The 18554-nt window shown below is 22.1% G+C and overlaps 1 protein-coding gene across 1 annotated transcript; it reads right to left on the reverse strand.

The window, feature by feature from the left end:
• Window positions 1–593: 593 nt before the first annotated feature.
• On the reverse strand, window positions 594–12784 carry LOC142241011 (uncharacterized). Its single transcript, XM_075312755.1, has 4 exons — window positions 12501–12784; window positions 6109–6197; window positions 5900–6014; window positions 594–1316 (listed from the first exon to the last, which is right to left on the reverse strand). The coding sequence occupies exons 1-4, from the start codon at window positions 12652–12654 to the stop codon at window positions 1114–1116; spliced, it is 561 nt and encodes a 186-aa protein (XP_075168870.1). The 5' UTR covers window positions 12655–12784; the 3' UTR covers window positions 594–1113.
• Window positions 12785–18554: the final 5770 nt, after the last annotated feature.

Below are 18554 nucleotides of genomic sequence, written 5' to 3' on the forward strand. Positions count from 1 at the left end.
TAAAATAAAGTTAAATTCGCTTTAGTGAAAAAGAGAGTGCACTTTTTTTGGAGTGTAGAAAATTTTGTCAAAATTGTATTCCTATAGAAAAGTTCGTTAAACTTTTAAATCTAAAAAAAAATTATCAAAATTTTATTTCATAGAAATTTTTTTTTTATTTTTTCAAAATTTTAATTCTATAGAAGATTTTATCAAAATTTTATTTCTATAGAAAATTTTCTCAAAATTGTATTTCTATAGAAAATTTTCTCAAAATTTTATTTCTATAGAAAATTTTCTCAAAATTTTATTTCCAAAAAAAAATTGTTAAAAAATGTTTGGAGGGGAATATTTAGCAAAATCTACCAAAAAATCAAAATTTCTACCAATCTACCAAACAGTAAAAAATCTACCATTTGTGGTAGAATTCGACCACCTGTGGCAACCGTGTTTGGTCACCGTTTTCGGCGATACACCCTATTTGAAATAAATAAAAGTTCAAATAAATGTTTATTTTATTTAACATTTAATTACAAAACAATAAATGTACATAAATAGACAATATATAAATGTAAAATACAATTAAATATTATGAATAAAATGCATAAAAAATAACTGAGGTAGATTCAATGATGGCCAAACTTGATTATGAATATCTACCCGGTAGATGTATCACACAATTTTGGCAGTTCGATTTTGTATATTCGAAAGTAAAATAGATGTCCGTCGATTCGAGTAATTTAGAATTTAACAACTCGATGGACACGAATAAAGGCTAGAATTACAAAATTAAATATAAATTCTTGGTTTCAGTTTTTTTGCCAATTTCAAATGTCTAGCCTTCTGCGGGGTAAATTAAAATTGTTATCAATTTTTAGCTTATATATAAAAATATATTTTGGTATTATTAATGCATATATGTATGCATATTAGGCCCTATTGTATGCCTGGTACAATGTTGTCATTCATTTCAACTGAGTATTCTTCTTAGTTAGAGTAGGGAGAGACATCGTACAGAGAGCGGGAGAGAGTTCGTGTATCTCTTGTTGCTTCTTCACCATCATTCGAAATGACGTCATTTTATAGAATTTTGGTTTGTGTTGGTTTTTTTAGTTGTTGTTGTTTTTTAATCGTTTATTGTTTTTGTTGGTAATTGGTTAAATTTGGATAGACCGGCTGGGCTTGGGTATTGTAGACATTCGATTGTGGATATCCATAACCACCACCACCAGGCACATTAGTTGGACAGGCATTATAGGCAACATTTTGATTGGCGGGAGCTTTACGCAATTCGCGATAGATAGCAAAAATGGGATACCAGAAAGCAATTTGGATGACTGCAAGAGAAGAAAAAGTGAATTGTTTTATTATTTTTTTTTAACAATAAATTTATTAATGTTTATTAATTAATGTATTTTTTCTTAATTAATTCTTAAAATATGTTAATGGCATTGGTTTTTATACCAAGTGTTTAAATACAATCATAGCGATTGTCGGTTGGCGAGCCCCCGTTTAAGTTTACTTCCCAGCAAACAAAAGCGTGACCAAAAAAAGTAGTGAAAAAGTTCTTTTTGGATCCGAAAATGGTGCAAAATTTGCGCAGAAGCGATGAATTTAACATGGGCTTGTCATAGAACGGATGTCCACCATCCGTTGCACTGAATTTTCAACACTTCTTAATGTGTAATGCGAATTCAGTGTTTTGGTTGTGAATTAAGAAATTTTGTGATATTTTAACAAATAAATAATTTTTAAAATTTTTTTATGATTTTTAATGCATTCTAATGCTCGTCTGGAACGTTAGATCTCAAATATTTTCAAAAATTTGCAATTTTTCTAGAATGGATTTAACATGTTATTCGGCAAAATTTAAATAAAAAGAATTAATTAAATAAACCATTTTATTAATTCTTAAACTGCTTTTATCCCATTTAAAACCAAAAAAAAATTAATTTCCCATTAAAAATATGACCAAAGCGAAAAATTGGAACTGCCTGTGCAGTTAATATAAAAAACATCTTTGGGAGGGGTTTTACAATGGGAAGTCAAAAATACGCAATGGATATCCGCAAGTGTTTGTGGAGGGAGTGTAGGCAATTAAAATTTAATGTCATCGGTTCTAAACCACTCCTCTGACATTTGATAGATTTATTCAAGTAATAGTTCATATTATTGTTTATAATCTTACAAAAGCATTTTGCTTGGTAAGCTTATAAACAATGTTGACAAAATGTTCTATCGAAATAAAATTTTGATAACGCTTTCTATAGAAATAAAAATTTGATAAAGCTTTCTATAGAAATACAATTTTGAAAAATTTTCTAAGGAAATAAAATTCTGACAAAATGTTTTATAGAAATAAAATTTTTATAAAATTTTCTAAAATTTAAAAAAAAAACATTCTATGGAAATAAAAATTTAAAAAAAAAATCTATAGAAATAAAATTGTACCAATATTTTCTAAGAAATAAAATTGTACCAATATTTTCGATAGGAATAAAATTTTGCCAAAATTTGCTATAGAAATAAAAATTTGTCAACATTTTCTAAAGAAATAAAATTTGGACAACATTTCCTATGGAAATAAATTTTTGACAAAATTTTGTATAGAAATATAATTTTGATAAAATGTCCTAAAATTTTGAAAAAAACATTCTATAGAAATACAAATTTTAAGAAAATTTCTTTAGAAATAAAATCGTACCAATATTTTCTATAGGAATAATATTTTGCCATAAATTTCTATAGAAATAAATATCTGTCAACATTTTCTAAAGAAAAAAATTTTTGACAAAATTTTCAATAGAAATAAAATTTTGACAAAATTTTCTAAAGAACTAAAGTTTTGACAAAATTTTCTATAGAAATAAAATTTTGACAAAATTTTCTTTACAAATAAAATTTTGACAAAATTTTCTTTACAAATAAAATGTTGACAAAATTTTCTTTACAAATAAAATTTTGACAAAATTTTCTTTACAAATAAAATTTGAGAAAATTTTCTATAGATATAATTTTTGACAAAGTTTCTATAGTAATAAATTTTTGACAAAATTTTCTATAGAAACAAAATTTTGACAAAATTTTCTATTAAAATAAAATTTTGACAAAATTTTCTATAGAAACAACTTTTGACAAAATCTTCTATAGAAACAAAATTTTGACAAAATTTTCTATAAAAATAAAATTTTTACAAAATTTTCTATAAAAATAAATTTTTTACAAAATTTTCTATAAAAATAAAATTTTTACAAAATTTTCTATAAAAATAAAATTTTAACAACATTTTGTACATAAAAATAATATAAATATAAAATTTTGACAAAATTTTCTAAGAAATAAAGTTTTGATATAATTTTCTATAGAAATAAAACATTTTGACATAATTTTCTATAGAAATAAAGTTTTGACATAATTTTCTATAGAAATAAAATTTTGAAAAAAATTTAAAAAAAATTTTGACAAAATTTTCGATAAAAATAAAATTTTGACAAAATTTTCGATAGAAATAAAATGTTAACAAAATTTTCTTTACAAACAAAATTTTGACAAAATTTTCTATAAAAATAAAATTTTTACAAAATTTTCTATAGAAATAAAATTTTGACAAAATTCTCTATAGAAAAAAATGTTGACATAATTTTCCATAGAAATTAAGTTTTGACATAATTTTCTATAGAAATAAAATTTTGACAACATTTTCTATAAAAATAAACCATTAACAAAATTTTCTATAGAAATAAAATTTTAACAACATTTTGTACATAAAAATAACATAAATATAAAATTTTGACAACATTTTCTATAAAAATAAACCTTTAACAAAATTTTCTATAGAAATAAAATTTAAACAACATTTTTTACATAAAAATAATATAAATATTAAAATTTGGCGAAATTTTCTATTAAAAATAAAATTTTGACAACATTTTCTATAGAAAAAAAAATTTTATAACATTTCCTATAGAAATAAATTTTTGACAAAATTTTCTTTAGAAATAAAATTTTGACAAAATTTTCTAAAGAAATAAAGTTTTGACAAAACTTTCTATAGAAACAAAATTTTGACAAAATTTTCTATTAAAATAAAAATTTGACAAAATTTTCTATAGAAACAACTTTTGACAAAATTTTCTACAGAATCAAAATTTTGACAAAATTTTCTAAAGAAATAAAGTTTTGACAAAATTTTCTATAGAAATAAAATTTTAACAAAATTTTCTTTACAAACAAAATTTTGACAAAATTTTCTATAAAAATAAAATTTTTACAAAATTTTCTATAGAAATAAAATTTTGACAAAATTTTCTATAAAAAAAATTGACATAATTTTCTATAGAAATAAAATTTTGACAAAATTTTCTAAAGAAATAAAATTTTGACAATATAAATAAAAATAAAACTTTAAAAATAAAACTTTAACAAAATTTTCTATAGAAATTAAATTTTAACAACATTTATACAAAAAATAAAAATAATATAAATATAAAATTTTGACAAAATTTTCTATAGAAAGAAAACTTTGACAAAAAAAATAATAATAATTTCATTATATACCAGACTCCCTGTATACTAATTTTAAATGAGGTGTTGTTCATGTAAAACAAAATGCCGTAAAAATAGTTTTCACTTTTATATATAACTTTTTTTTCTATTGTAATAATAGACCTCTTTCCCGTCATTCGTCGCATGACCCTATCTCTGACCCTTCCCATTTTAATTTGTTATTTTGACAACATTTGAAGTTATGTCAAAATAGTCTCCACATCAATGTACTTCAATTGGATTGCTTACAACTGTGAGAGTAGACAGTTTTTGTTTTTTTTTGTGGGGGGGCTACTCATCTGATTCATAGCCCAAATTTTTCTTTTGCTTGTAGACAACATCTGGCCCCATACAACAATGTTTATATGGTCCAATAACAAGTGGTGAACAAGCAGCTTAATAACTCAATTAGATTCATCAGTTCGCATTCTGAAATTCAAACAAATAAAAAAGCGATAGTCTTGCATATATTGTATAGCTTCTCTATTTCATCAATGACATCATTTGCAATTTTTGGTTTTAATTTTATTTTGTTTTTTTGTTTTTTGAGGGTGCGAACCACAATTTTTCGCAACAGCATAGAACACAACGATAGTCTTTGGTTAGTTTTTTATTATTTATGTTTTTGTTTTTTGGCAAATGTTTCCATATGGACTCATGTGAATTCCTAATTAAGAAGGCAGTAGTAGAGCATACACTCAAACAAAAATCACCGCAAATATTTTTCAAGAGGAAAAGTTTATTCTTTGATGGTAAACATGAAATATTTTTGTCGCAACCATGTTATTTTCTTGACAAATATATGCATGGTTACCGAAAATAATATGGAATATTATGGAAAAAATAGCGATTTTATTAATATTATATAAAAATCAACCCTCGTTTATTTACATTACGTAGGAAATTTCAATCGAATCAGATGAAATTTGCTCTTCCAAGAGCCTAAGAAAGTCAAATCTGGGGGTCGGTTTATATGGTGGCTATACCTGAAAGTCTGGTCCGATATGGCCCATTTGCAATACCTGCAATCCAACCTTGGTGTAGGTCGTATTGCAGATACAACTACTTATACAAAGTTTCAAGTTCTTTGGTTTGGAAGTTAGCGTGACTTCAACAGAGGGACGGACGAACATTGCAAAATCGACTCAATATATATGTACACTGTGGGGTCTAATACTAATAGGCCCATTTAATGCAAACGGAATAACAAAGTTAATATATCGCCCATCCTATGGTGAAGGTAGCGTTACCGTTGAGAATTTCTAGAATGGGTCACAAAAAGTGTCACAAGCCATGAAAGGTCGCACACTCATTTGAAAAAGAGTGGCACATTACTTTATCCAGAAAATTCAACAATTAAATTTATATAACTTACCAATAGCAATGACTTCTGATAACCATTCGTTATGATCGACAATCAATCCAATTATACTGACAACAACACCTATGGCAATAATATAAACCCAGGGAGCAACAAACTTATGACGATCCTAGAATATATAATTGAAAATAATACATTAATCCATATGATATAATGAAAGCAAGGATTATAATGAGGCTGATCATACCCCTCGTAATACATACCCTTTTAATGCCAATAATTAGGAAAACGGATGCCACAAATATAGCCACAGTTACCACAACATTAACTGAATAGAAGGCCATGTCAGTTCCTAAAAGAAGAAGAGATAAATTATATATTGAATATATAATTATATATTGAATTTAAATAAAAATAAAATTTTAACAAAAGAAATCTATAGAAATAAAATTTTGACAAAATTTTTTATAGAAATAATATTTTGACAAAATTTTTTATAGAAATAAAATTTTGACAACATTTTCTGTAGAAATAAAATTTTACAAAATTTTACAAATATTTCTATAGAAATAAAGCTTTGACAAATTTTTCTATAGAAATAAAATTTTGATAAAATTTTCTATAGCAATAAAATTTTAACACAATTGTCTATAAAAATAAAATTTGGAAAAATTTTCCATAGGAATGAAATTTTGACCACATTTTCTATAGAAACAAATTTTTGACAAAACTTTCTACAGAAATAAAATATTGGAAAACTTTCATTAAAAATAAAATTTTCAAATAATTTTCTGTAGAAATAAAATTTTGACAAATTTTTTTATAGAAAAAACAATTTTGACAATTTCTTTATAGAAAAAAAATTTTTGACAACTTTTTTTATAGAAAAAAAATGTTTACAAAATTTTTTATAGAAATAAAATTTTGCACAAATTTTCTACAGTAATAAAATTTTGCAAAAATTTTCTACAGTAATAAAATTTTGACAAAATTTCTTATAGAAATAAAATTTTACAAAATATTTCTATAGAAATAAAGCTTTGACAAATTTTTCTGTAGAAATAAAATAGAAATAAAATTTTGAAAAAAAAATTTCCTTAGGAATGAAATTTTGACAAAATTTTCTATAGAAACAAATTTTTGACAAAACTTTCTACAGAAATAAAATATTGAAAAATTTTCTTTAAAAATAAAATTTTCAAATAATTTTCTGTAGAAATAAAATTTTGACAAAATTGTTTTATAGAAATAAAATTTTGACAATATTTTTTTATAGAAATAAAATGTTGACAAAATTTTTTAAAGAAATAAAATGTTGACAAATTTTTCTATAGAAATAAAATTTTGTAAAAATTTTCTATAGTAATAAAATTTTGCAAAAATTTTCTATAGTAATAAAATTTTGACAAAATTTCTTATAGAAATAAAATTTTGACAACATTTTCTAAAGAAATAAAATTTTACAAAATTTTACAAATATTTCTATAGAAATAAAGGTTTGACACAATTTTCAATAGAAATAAAATTTACTACAGAAATAACATTTTGATAATATTTTCTATAGCAATGAAATTTTAACAAAATTGTCTATGGAAATAAAATTTAAAAAAAAAATTCCTTAGGAATGAAATATTGACAAAATTTTCTATAGAAACAAATTTTTGAAAAAACTTTCTACAGAAATAAAATATTGAAAAATTTTCTTTAAAAATAAAATTTTCAAAAAATTTTCTGTAGAAATAAAATTTTGACAACATTTTTTTATAGAAATAAAATGTTGACACAATTTTTTATAGAAATAAAATTTTGATAAATTTTTCTATAGCAATAAAATTTTGCAAAAATTTTCTATAGTAATAAAATTTTGCAAAAATTGTCTATAGTAATAAAATTTTTACAAAATTTCTTATAGAAATAAAATTTTGACAAAATTTTCAATAGAAATAAAATTTTAAAAAAATTTAAAAATATTTCTATAGAAATAAAGCTTTGACAAATTTTTCAATAGAAATAAAATTTACTTTAGAAATACAATTTTGATAATATTTTCTATAGCAAAGAAATTTTAACACAATTGTCTATAGAAATAAAATTTTGAAAAAATTTTCCTTGTTTCCTTGTTTAAAAAGTTTTTGGAAACAAAAATATTTCTATTGAAATTTTTTAAAATTCAAATAAAAATTATTTGTAATTTTTTTTCCACCAAAATTTTCTGTGTTGTTTTTTCATAGAAATGTTATTTTTTCCGCTATATATATATATATATATATATATATATATATATATATATATATATATATATATATATATATATATATATATATATATATATATATATATATATATATATATATATATATATATATATATATATATATATATATATATATATATTTTTTTTTTTTTTTTTTTTTTTTGAATTTGGGAATTGTTGCAATCACGCAAGTTATATGAAAAGATGATGTACAGTGGGAGAAAAGATAATTCAATTTGTAAGAGGAAATTTCCCAAATGTTTTCTCCATAAGGAGTTAGCATAAAGGGCCCAAAATTGAGTTATCTCTCCCAGCCAGATCTATACTAAAGGCTGTGGAAAGGTTCATTCGCCCGAACCGAAACATGTACAGTCCAGGCGTGTATAGATTGGTATCTGGCGTTTTCTTTTCAATGGCTCTATTAACCATGTTCCTTAATCTATATCTGTCCATAAAGCTCGAAAAATAATTGTATAATTAGAAATAAAATTTTACAAAATTTTACAAATATTTCTATAGAAATAAAGCTTTGACAAATTTTTCTATAGAAATAAAATTTTGATAAAATTTTCTATAAAAATAAAATTTGGAAAAATTTTCCATAGGAATGAAATAGAAACAAATTTTTGACAAAACTTTCTACAGAAATAAAATATTGGAAAACTTTTTTTAAAAATAAAATTTTCAAATAATTTTCTGTAGAAATAAAATTTTGACAAATTTTTTTATAGAAAAAAAATTTTGACAATTTTTTTTACAGAAAAAAAAATTTGACAAATCTTTTATATAAAAAAAAATGTTTACAAAATTTTTTATAGAAATAAAATTTTGACAAAATTTTCTATAGAAATAAAATTTTGCACAAATTTTCTATAGTAATAAAATTTTGCAAAAATTTTCTACAGAAATAAAATTTTGACAAAATTTCTTATAGAAATAAAATTTTACAAATATTTCTATAGAAATAAAGCTTTGACAAATTTTTCTGTAGAAATAAAATTTTAACACAATTGTCTATAGAAATAAAATTTTGAAAAAAATTTCCTTAGGAATGAAATTTTGACAAAATTTTCTATAGAAACAAATTTTTGACAAAACTTTCTACAGATATAAAATATTGAAAAATTTTCTTTAAAAATAAAATTTTCAAATAATTTTAGAAATAAAATGTTGACAAAATTTTTTAAAGAAATAAAATGTTGACAAATTTTTCTATAGAAATAAAATTTTTTAAAAATTTTCTATAGTAATAAAATTTTGACAAAATTTCTTATAGAAATAAAATTTTGACAACATTTTCTAAAGAAATAAAATTTCACAAATATTTCTATAGAAATAAAGGTTTGACACAATTTTCAATAGAAATAAAATTTACTATAGAAATAACATTTTGATAATATTTTCTGGTCTATATAACCAGACTGTGTTGGGACCCATACAAAACCTTAATTAAATAAATAAATAATATTTTCTATAGCAATGAAATTTTAACACAATTGTCTATGGAAATAAAATTTTAAAAAAAAATTTCCTTAGGAATGAAATATTGACAAAATTTTCTATAGAAACAAATTTTTAAAAAACTTTCTACAGAAATAAAATATTGAAAAATTTTCTTTAAAAATAAAATTTTCAAAAAATTTTCGGTAGAAATAAAATTTTGACAACATTTTTTTATAGAAATAAAATGTTGACACAATTTTTTATAGAAATAAAATTTTGCAAAAATTTTCTATAGTAATAAAATTTTGCAAAAATTGTCTATAGTAATAAAATTTTTACAAAATTTCTTATAGAAATAAAATTTTGACAAAATTTTCAATAGAAATAAAATTTAAAAAAAATTACAAATATTTCTATAGAAATAAAGCTTTGACAAATTTTTCGATAGAAATAAAATTTACTATAGAAATAAAATTTTGATAAAATTTTCTATAGCAATAAAATTTTAACACAATTGTCTATAGAAATAAAATTTGGAAAATTTTTCCATAGGAATGAAATTTTGACAAAATTTTCTATAGAAACAAATTTTTGACAAAACTTTCTACAGAAATAAAATATTGAAAATCTTTCTTTAAAAATAAAATTTTCAAATAATTTTCTGTAGAAATAAAATTTTGACAATTTTTTTTTATAGAAATTAAATGTTGACAAAATTTTTTATAGAAATAAAATTTTTACAATATTTTCTATAGAAATAAAATTTTGCACAAATTTTCTTTAGTAATAAAATTTTGCAAACATTTTCTTTAGTAATAAAATTTTGCAAAAATTTTCTATAGTAATAAAATTTTGACAAAATTTTTTATATAAATAAAATTTGGACAAAATTTTCTATAGAAATAAAATTTTACAAATATTTCTATAGAAATAAAGCTTTGACAAATTTTTCAATAGAAATAAAATTTACTATAGAAATACAATTTTGATAATATTTTCTATAGCAATGAAATTTTAACACAATTGTCTATAGAAATAAAATTTTGAAAAAATTTTCCTTAGGAATGAAATTTTGACAAAATTTTCTATAGAAACAAATTTTTGACAAAACTTTCTACAGAAATGGGAGCCACCGTGATGCAATGGTTAGCATGTCCGCCTTGCATACACAAGGTCGTGGGTTCGATTCCTGCTTCGACCGAACACCAAAAAGTTTTTCAGCGGTGGATTATCCCACCTCCGTAATGCTGGTGACATTTCTGAGGGTTTCAAAGCTTCCCTAAGTGGTTTCAGTGCAATTTGAAACGCCGTTCGGATTCGGCTATAAAAACGAGGTCCCTTGTCATTGAGCTTAACATGGAATCGGGCAGCACTCAGTGATAAGAGAGAAGTTCACCAATGTGGTATCACAATGGACTGAATAGTCTAAGTGAGCCTGATACATCGGGCTGCCACCTAACCTAACCTATATAGAAATAAAATATTGAAACATTTTCTGTAGAAATAAAATTTTGACAAAATTTTTTTATAGAAATAAAATGTTGACAAAATTTTTTTATACAAATAAAATGTTGACAAAATTTTTAATAGAAATAAAATTTTGACAAAATTTTCTATAGCAATAAAATTTTGCAAAAATGTTCTATAGCAATAAAATTTTGCAAAAATTTTCTATAGTAATAACATTTTTACAAAATTTCTTATAGAAATAAAAGTTTGACAAAATTTTGTATGGAAATAAAATATTGAAAAATTTTCTTTAGAAATGAAATTTTGACCAAAATTTTCTATAGAAATAAAATTTTAACAAAACTTTCTATAGAAATAAAATATTGAAAAATTTTCTATAGAAATAAAATTTTAACAAAACTTTCTATAGAAATAAAATATTGAAAAATTTTCATTAGAAATAAAATGTTGACAAAATTTCTTATACAAAAAAAAAATTGACAAAATTTTCTATACCAATAAAATTTTGACAAAATTTTATGTAGAAGTAAAATTTTAACAAAAATTAAATAAAAATAAAATTTTAACAAAAGAAATCTATAGAAATAAAATTTTGACAAAATTTTTTATAGAAATAACATTTTGACAAAATTTTTTATAGAAATAAAATTTTGACAACATTTTCTGTAGAAATAAAATTTTACAAAATTTTAAAAATATTTCTATAGAAATAAAGCTTTGACAAATTTTTCTATAGAAATAAAATTTTTGATAAAATTTTCTATAGCAATAAAATTTTCACACAATTTTCTATAAAAATAAAATTTGGAAAAATTTTCTATATAAATAAACTGTTCTATTGGAATTAAATGTTTACTAAATATCTATATATAAGTCGCACGAATTGTATTTCTTTAAATATGTAGTCAAAAATGGGCCTTAATTGATTAATAAAAATTTAATTGAAAATAAAATTTTCACAAAATTTTTTGTAGAAATCAAATTTTGCAAAAATTTACTATAGAAGTAAAATATTCACAAACTTTTCTATAGAAATAAAATTTGGACAAAATTTTCTATAGAAATAAAATTTTGCAAAAATTTTCTATAGAAATAAAATGTTGTCAAAGATGTTTGTTTTTTATTTTTTAATTTCTATAGAAATAAAATTTTGCAAAAATTTTCTATAAAAATAAAATTTTGCAAAAATTTTCTATAGAAATAAAATGTTGTCAAAGATGTCTATATAAATAAAATTTTTAGAAAATTTTCTACTAACATAACATTTTTCAAAATAATATTTCTTGTTTGGTAGTTTTTTGGTAAAATTGTCTTCCAATTTTGGTAGATTATTTTTGGCTCGAGTGGCAACTCAAATTTAATGGCAATGCAATATTGTCGCCAATTATTTTCAGTTCTATATTTTAAAAATCCAATATTAATTTTCTTTTGTTCCGCAAAAAAATCTCTCGATGAATATAAAAGATAACAATTTTCACGTATACTTACCGGTAATTTGATCTTCTGGACCTTCACCTTCCTCTGGAGGATCATTCATGGTGGCCAAACCAACAATTAGGACAAATATTACCCATACTGATGCTATACCCGAAAAAATTGCACTTAGATATGCAATAACATTGCATAGAGTTTTATTAACCATGATGATGATGCGATTACTCTATTATGTTATTGAAGAATTTTCAAAAAGCACAAAAAAATATATATTTGCCCAATTAGAAACAAGCGATCTTCTATTTTATCCACAAATCGTATAAACTTACTAGCCGGCGTACACAGAGCAACTGATACACAAAGCATTACCTGAAATTTTTGTGTTCATCAATAAAGCCAACGGTTTTTTGGAGACCCCCACACATACTCGTATTAGCTTTGGCTATGCATTTGAGGGAGTACAAAGTTTGAGTGCGTGTTTTTGTAGGTGTGTATATGGTGAGAATTAAAAAAAATGAGAGCAACAATATTGGCTGGATTATTCGTAGTTAGAATTGTTATGACTTTTTAGGGATAATTGTTATTTATTTATTAAAATTATAATAATAAATTTCTACAAAAAATTCTACAAACCAATAGCTATCGGTTTAACAGTCCAAGGAGTAGAAGAAACAGGGAAAGGTGCGCCGAGGAAAGCAACGAATTTATGATAAGCGTTGCAACGATCTCTAAAAGGAATTGTCTGGAGAAGGAATAAGATCGCCTACTAGAGCAAAACATGTAATATGTTTGTTGCAACCAATGCATCTGATTTCCGGAAATAATGCATCTGATTTCTACAACAAGATTTTTTCTCCAAAAAATTTCCATGTTCCCCATCCAAAAATAACAGTTTGCTCCAGAAAGTGATCATATTCCTTCTCTACGTGTCTTTAAGGAAAATTAAATATATAGAAATAAAATTTTGAGAAAATTTTCTAAAAAAAAAGAAAATTTTGAGAAAATTTCCTATGGAAAAAAATTTTGAGAAAATTTTCTATAGAAATAAAATTTTGAGAAAATTTTTCTTATAAAATAAAATTTTGACAAAATTTTATATAGAAATAAAATGTTGACAAAGTTTTCTATAGAAATAAAATTTTGACAAAATTTTCTATAGAAATAAAATTTTGAAAAAATTTTCTATAAAAATAAAATTTTGACACAATTTCCTATAGAAATAAAATTTTGAGAAAATTTTCTAATGAAATAAAATTTTGACAAAGTTTTCTATTGAAATAAAATGTTGACAAAGTTTTCCATAGAAATAAAATTTAGACAAAATTTTCTATAGAAATAAAATTTTGAAAAAATGTTTATAGAAATACAAAATTTTATATAGAAATAAAATGTTGACAAAGTTTTCTATAGAAATAAAATTTTGACAAAATTTTCTATAGAAATAAAATTTTGAAAAAATTTTCTATAAAAATAAAATTTTGACACAATTTCCTATAGAAATAAAATTTTGAGAAAATTTTCTAATGAAATAAAATTTTGACAAAGTTTTCTATTGAAATAAAATGTTGACAAAGTTTTCCATAGAAATAAAATTTAGACAAAATTTTCTATAGAAATAAAATTTTGAAAAAATGTTTATAGAAATACAAATTTTGAAAAAATTTTCTATAAAAATAAAATTTTGACAAAATTTTCTATAGAAATAAAATTTTTAAAAAATTTTCTATAGAAATAAAATTTTGACAAAATTTTCTATAGAAATAAAATGTTGATAAAATTTTTTGGAAATAAAATTTTGATAAAATTTTATATAAAAATAAAATTTTGATAAAATTTTCTATAGAAAAAAATTTTTGTCAAAATATTCTATAAAAATAAAAATTTGATAAAATTTTCTATAGAAGTAAAATTTTGACAAAATTTTCTATTGGAAAAAAAAAAAATTGACAAAATTATCTATAGAAATAAAATTTTTAAAAAATTTTCTATAGAAATAAAATTTTGACAAAATTTTCTATAGAACTAAAATTTTGACAAAATTTCCTATAGAAATAAAATTTTAAGAAAATTTCCTATAGACATAAAATTTTGGGAAAATTTTCTATAAATAAAAAAGTTTTCTATAAAAAGAAATTTTGGCATAGAAAAAATTTTTATAAAATTTTAACAAAATATCCTACAAAAATAAAATTTTACAAAAAAAGGATTTTTTGTTCAGTAGTTTTTTTGTAAAATTTTTTGGAAATAAAATTTTACAAAATTTTCTATAAAAATAAAATTTTGATAAAGTTTTCTATAGAAAAAAATTTTTGTCAAAATATTCTATAAAAATAAAAATTTGATAAAATTTTCTATAGAAGTAAAATTTGGACAACATTTTCTATTGAAAAAAAAATTTGACAAAATTATCTATAGAAATAAAATTTTGACAAAATTTTCTATAAAAATAAATTTGTTTAAAAAATTTTCCATAGAAACAAAATTTTGACAACATTTCCTATAGAAATAAAATTTTGAGAAAATTTCCTATAGAAATAAAATTTTGAGAAAATTTCCTGTAGAAATAAAATTTTGAGAAAATTTGCTATAAATAAAAAAGTTTTCTATAAAATAAAATTTTGGCATAGAAAAAAATTTTAAAAAATGTTATCAAAAATTTTCTACAAAAATAAAATTTCACAAAAAAGGATGTTTTGTTCAGTAGTTTTTTGGTACAATATTTTTGGAAATAAAATTTTGACAAAATTCTCTATAAAAATAAAATTTTGATAAAGTTTTCTATAGAAAAAAATTTTTGTCAAAATTTTCTATAAAAATAAAAATTTGATAACATTTTCGATAGAAGTAAAATTTTGAAAAAATTTTCTATTGAAAAAAAAATGTTGACAAAATTATCTATAGAAATAAAATTTTGACAAAATTTTCTATAGAAATAAATTTTTGTAAAAAATTTTCCATAGAAACAAAATTTTGACAAAATTTCCTATAGAAATAAAATTTTTAAAAAATTTTCTATAGAAATAAAATTTTGAAAAAATTTCCTATAGAAATAAAATTTTGAGAAAATTTTCTATAAATAAAAAAGTTTTCTATAAAATAAAATTTTGGCATAGAAAAAAATTTTATAAAATTTTAACAAAATTTTCTACAAAAATAAAATTTTACAAGAAAGTATTTTTTATTCAGTAGTTTTTTGGTAAATTTTTTTGGAAATAAAATTTTCTTTAAAAATAAAATTTTGATAAAGTTTTCTATAGAAAAAAAATTTTGTCAAAATATTCTTTAAAAATAAAAATTTGATAAAATTTGCTATAGAAAAAAATTTTGACAACATTTTTTATAGAATTAAAATATTGACAAAATCTTGTATAGAAATAAAATTTTGGCATAGTAAATTTTTTATGAAATGTTGACAAAATTTTCTACAAAAATAAAATTTATACAAATTTTTCTATTAAAATAAATTGTTACAAAATAGGATTTTTTGTTTGGTAGGCTTTTGGTAAAATTTTCTCCCAACCATGTTATTTTCTCAGAAATAATGCATCTGATATCGACAACCATTTTACGTTTGACGAGAAAACAACATTTTTGCTGTAAAAATTTTCCATATTCCCCATCCAAAAAAAAAAAACATTTTGCTGTAGAAAATGATCATATTCCTTCTCTATGTTTATTTAAAGAAAACTGTTTAGAATCAAAAGAAAACTTCGTTTGTCTAAAATTGCATTCCTCAGCAAAAGAAACCACTTCTTTCAGTGTAGTTTATTTATTTTCCAATACATACGATATAATTAACTACATATATATTGATATAATATTTAAAATAAAAAATTCAATAAATTTATAGAAAACGCCGTGTTTTTGTTATTCATTAGTTTTCAAAACGAAATACAAACAAAAAGAAATGACATAATAAGCATTCTCTTCAAACGCCTATTCACCCACATGGCCCGCATATTTTTTTGGAGACTACGCACATGAGCTCTATACGTCACAGCAGGGAGAGTTAATCAATACAAAATGTGCAAGAAAAGAGAACCCATTGTAGGCGTAAGTAATACTGAAAGAATATCAGTAAGCTTGTCACGCAAAGGGATTTGTTGTGTATTTGAGTTTAAAAATAAATTTGAAATAATTGTTAATTTAACATGTATACATTAATTATAATATAATCAAAAATACTATTTAATTAAAATTATAATATGATTGAGATATAATAATAAAGGGTTTCAAATATTTTTGTGTTTGTTTTGTATTTATATTTTGGAAAACTTTTGTTGAAATACACTTTATATTTTTTTCGAATATATTTATTATTTGAAAAAATTTATTTTACAAAATAATTTAATAATTAAATTTTAAGAACATAACTTTTCAACTTGAAAAAATAGGTTTTAAAGTTTTGAATATTTTTTGTACCTAACAATGAAACGGGGAAAAAAGATCTGTCGGATTTTATAACTTTTCTACAATTTTCAGCTTACGAAATCGTGTTTTTGTTTTTGTTTTTTTTTTTTTGTTGCTGTTCCATTTTGATGAATGCCAATGTGTCTATTATACACATCCATTCAAAATTTAATGAATTTTCAAATACATTGTATATATATTTGACAGAACAATAAAAATACTATAGAAATTGCAAAAGTTTAAATAAATTTGCCGTAGTAATCATACACCACAATCCATAGGAAATTATTTCTCTTTATAGATGTGATCATCCAAAGAGTAATGTTACTTTTGGAGACCACCCTCTCATTGAGAGTAATGTTAACAGAGAAGAAATGTGTAGGAAATCCAAAGAGAATCGGTTTGTTATCCCATTCGAATGTAACGATGCCAGATTGTCAGGAAATTACTAACACTTAAATAGATTCAAAATGAATACATTAACAAAATAAAAAAAAATAGTACATTAATAAAATATTGTTTCATAATTTTCAAAACAATAGTTTTGGTCATTGTCTTAACCCTCTAATGCCCCAATTTTTTTGCCAGCTGATTAAATATTCAATGTTAACGACACAAAAACAAGAAAACGAAACAAGAAAAATGTGTACGGTAAATTTCAGTATATGCTGCAAAGCCTCTTGAACAGTTTTAACAAAGTTTTCTTTTTATTTTATCCATTTTTGTTGTCTTAAGGTGTGTTTTGCTAAAAGCTTACTGATTTATCGAAGCCCGCCTAAAGGCGGGATAGGGCATTAGAGGTTTAATTCCTGGAAATTTAAATGAATGATTAAGCTTAAGACCCTAGCAGTCAAAGCTTACAATTATACCATATTTATAATTTTATTGTAAATGTAATTAATCGATCAATAAATAAATATAATAAATGAATGGTTATAAGAAACAGGTTAACGCGGTATTAACACGATGTAAATAAACATATAGATGAGAATTAGGGCTGTCCTTCGGCATTAATCCTGTCCCTAAGTTCCGGTATTTTCAGGACGGGATTTATCCCGAATCCTGGGATTTTTTATTTTGAATCCCGAGATTTTTTTGGATCCCGAAAAAATAATCCAAATTTGTTAAATGTGTGGATATTTTAGGATTTTTATTAATAAACTGATGTCTTCACACAGTATAGACGACCCTTAAACCATATCTGCAATAAGATATATCTGATGAATCGTGGAATGTCTTGATATTTTTAAGTGATTTTTTAAAACCATACAGAAAAACAGAAAATCCTCAAAATCTTTTGTTGAATACATTATGAAATAGCTTTCTAATTAATTTGTGTGTTCATAGTTTTTTGTTCTTAAGTTTTTTGTTAATAAAATTGAATTAAAACAAATTTGCTTAATGCACTACAATTTGCTGTAGATTGTTATTAGTCAAAATATTTAAAGAATCCCGAAAAAAAACCCCGAGATCCCCGGATTCAATATTCCAAAATCCCGAATCCCGCGATTTATATAAATCGATACCGAATGACGGCCCTAATTCCCTTGTAAGCATCATATTATCATACTATCATAGGTCAAATTAGATAGTTAATCATAGGATAAGATTACTCCAAATTACTATGGGGCCAAACAATCGCTGACATCAGTTGGAAAACGGTTTCTTGTGGCGAATTCGAAAATCTCAATTTTGTAA

Source organism: Haematobia irritans, chromosome 5, assembly GCF_050003625.1.
Source record: "Haematobia irritans isolate KBUSLIRL chromosome 5, ASM5000362v1, whole genome shotgun sequence".
In the NCBI taxonomy this organism is placed as follows: Eukaryota; Metazoa; Arthropoda; class Insecta; order Diptera; family Muscidae; genus Haematobia; species Haematobia irritans.

What these genes read in the sequence shown, in the direction of transcription:
- LOC142241011 (XM_075312755.1), bottom strand. Translation starts at nt 12,654, where the DNA reads ATGGTTAATAAAACTCTATGCAATGTTATTGCATATCTAAGTGCAATT. An exon ending in TCCAGAAGATCAAATTACCG is followed by an intron (nt 6,198 to 12,500) that starts GTAAGTATACGT and finishes TTCTTCTTTTAG; the next exon opens with GAACTGACATGGCCTTCTAT. An exon ending in TAATTATTGGCATTAAAAGG is followed by an intron (nt 6,015 to 6,108) that starts GTATGTATTACG and finishes TATATATTCTAG; the next exon opens with GATCGTCATAAGTTTGTTGC.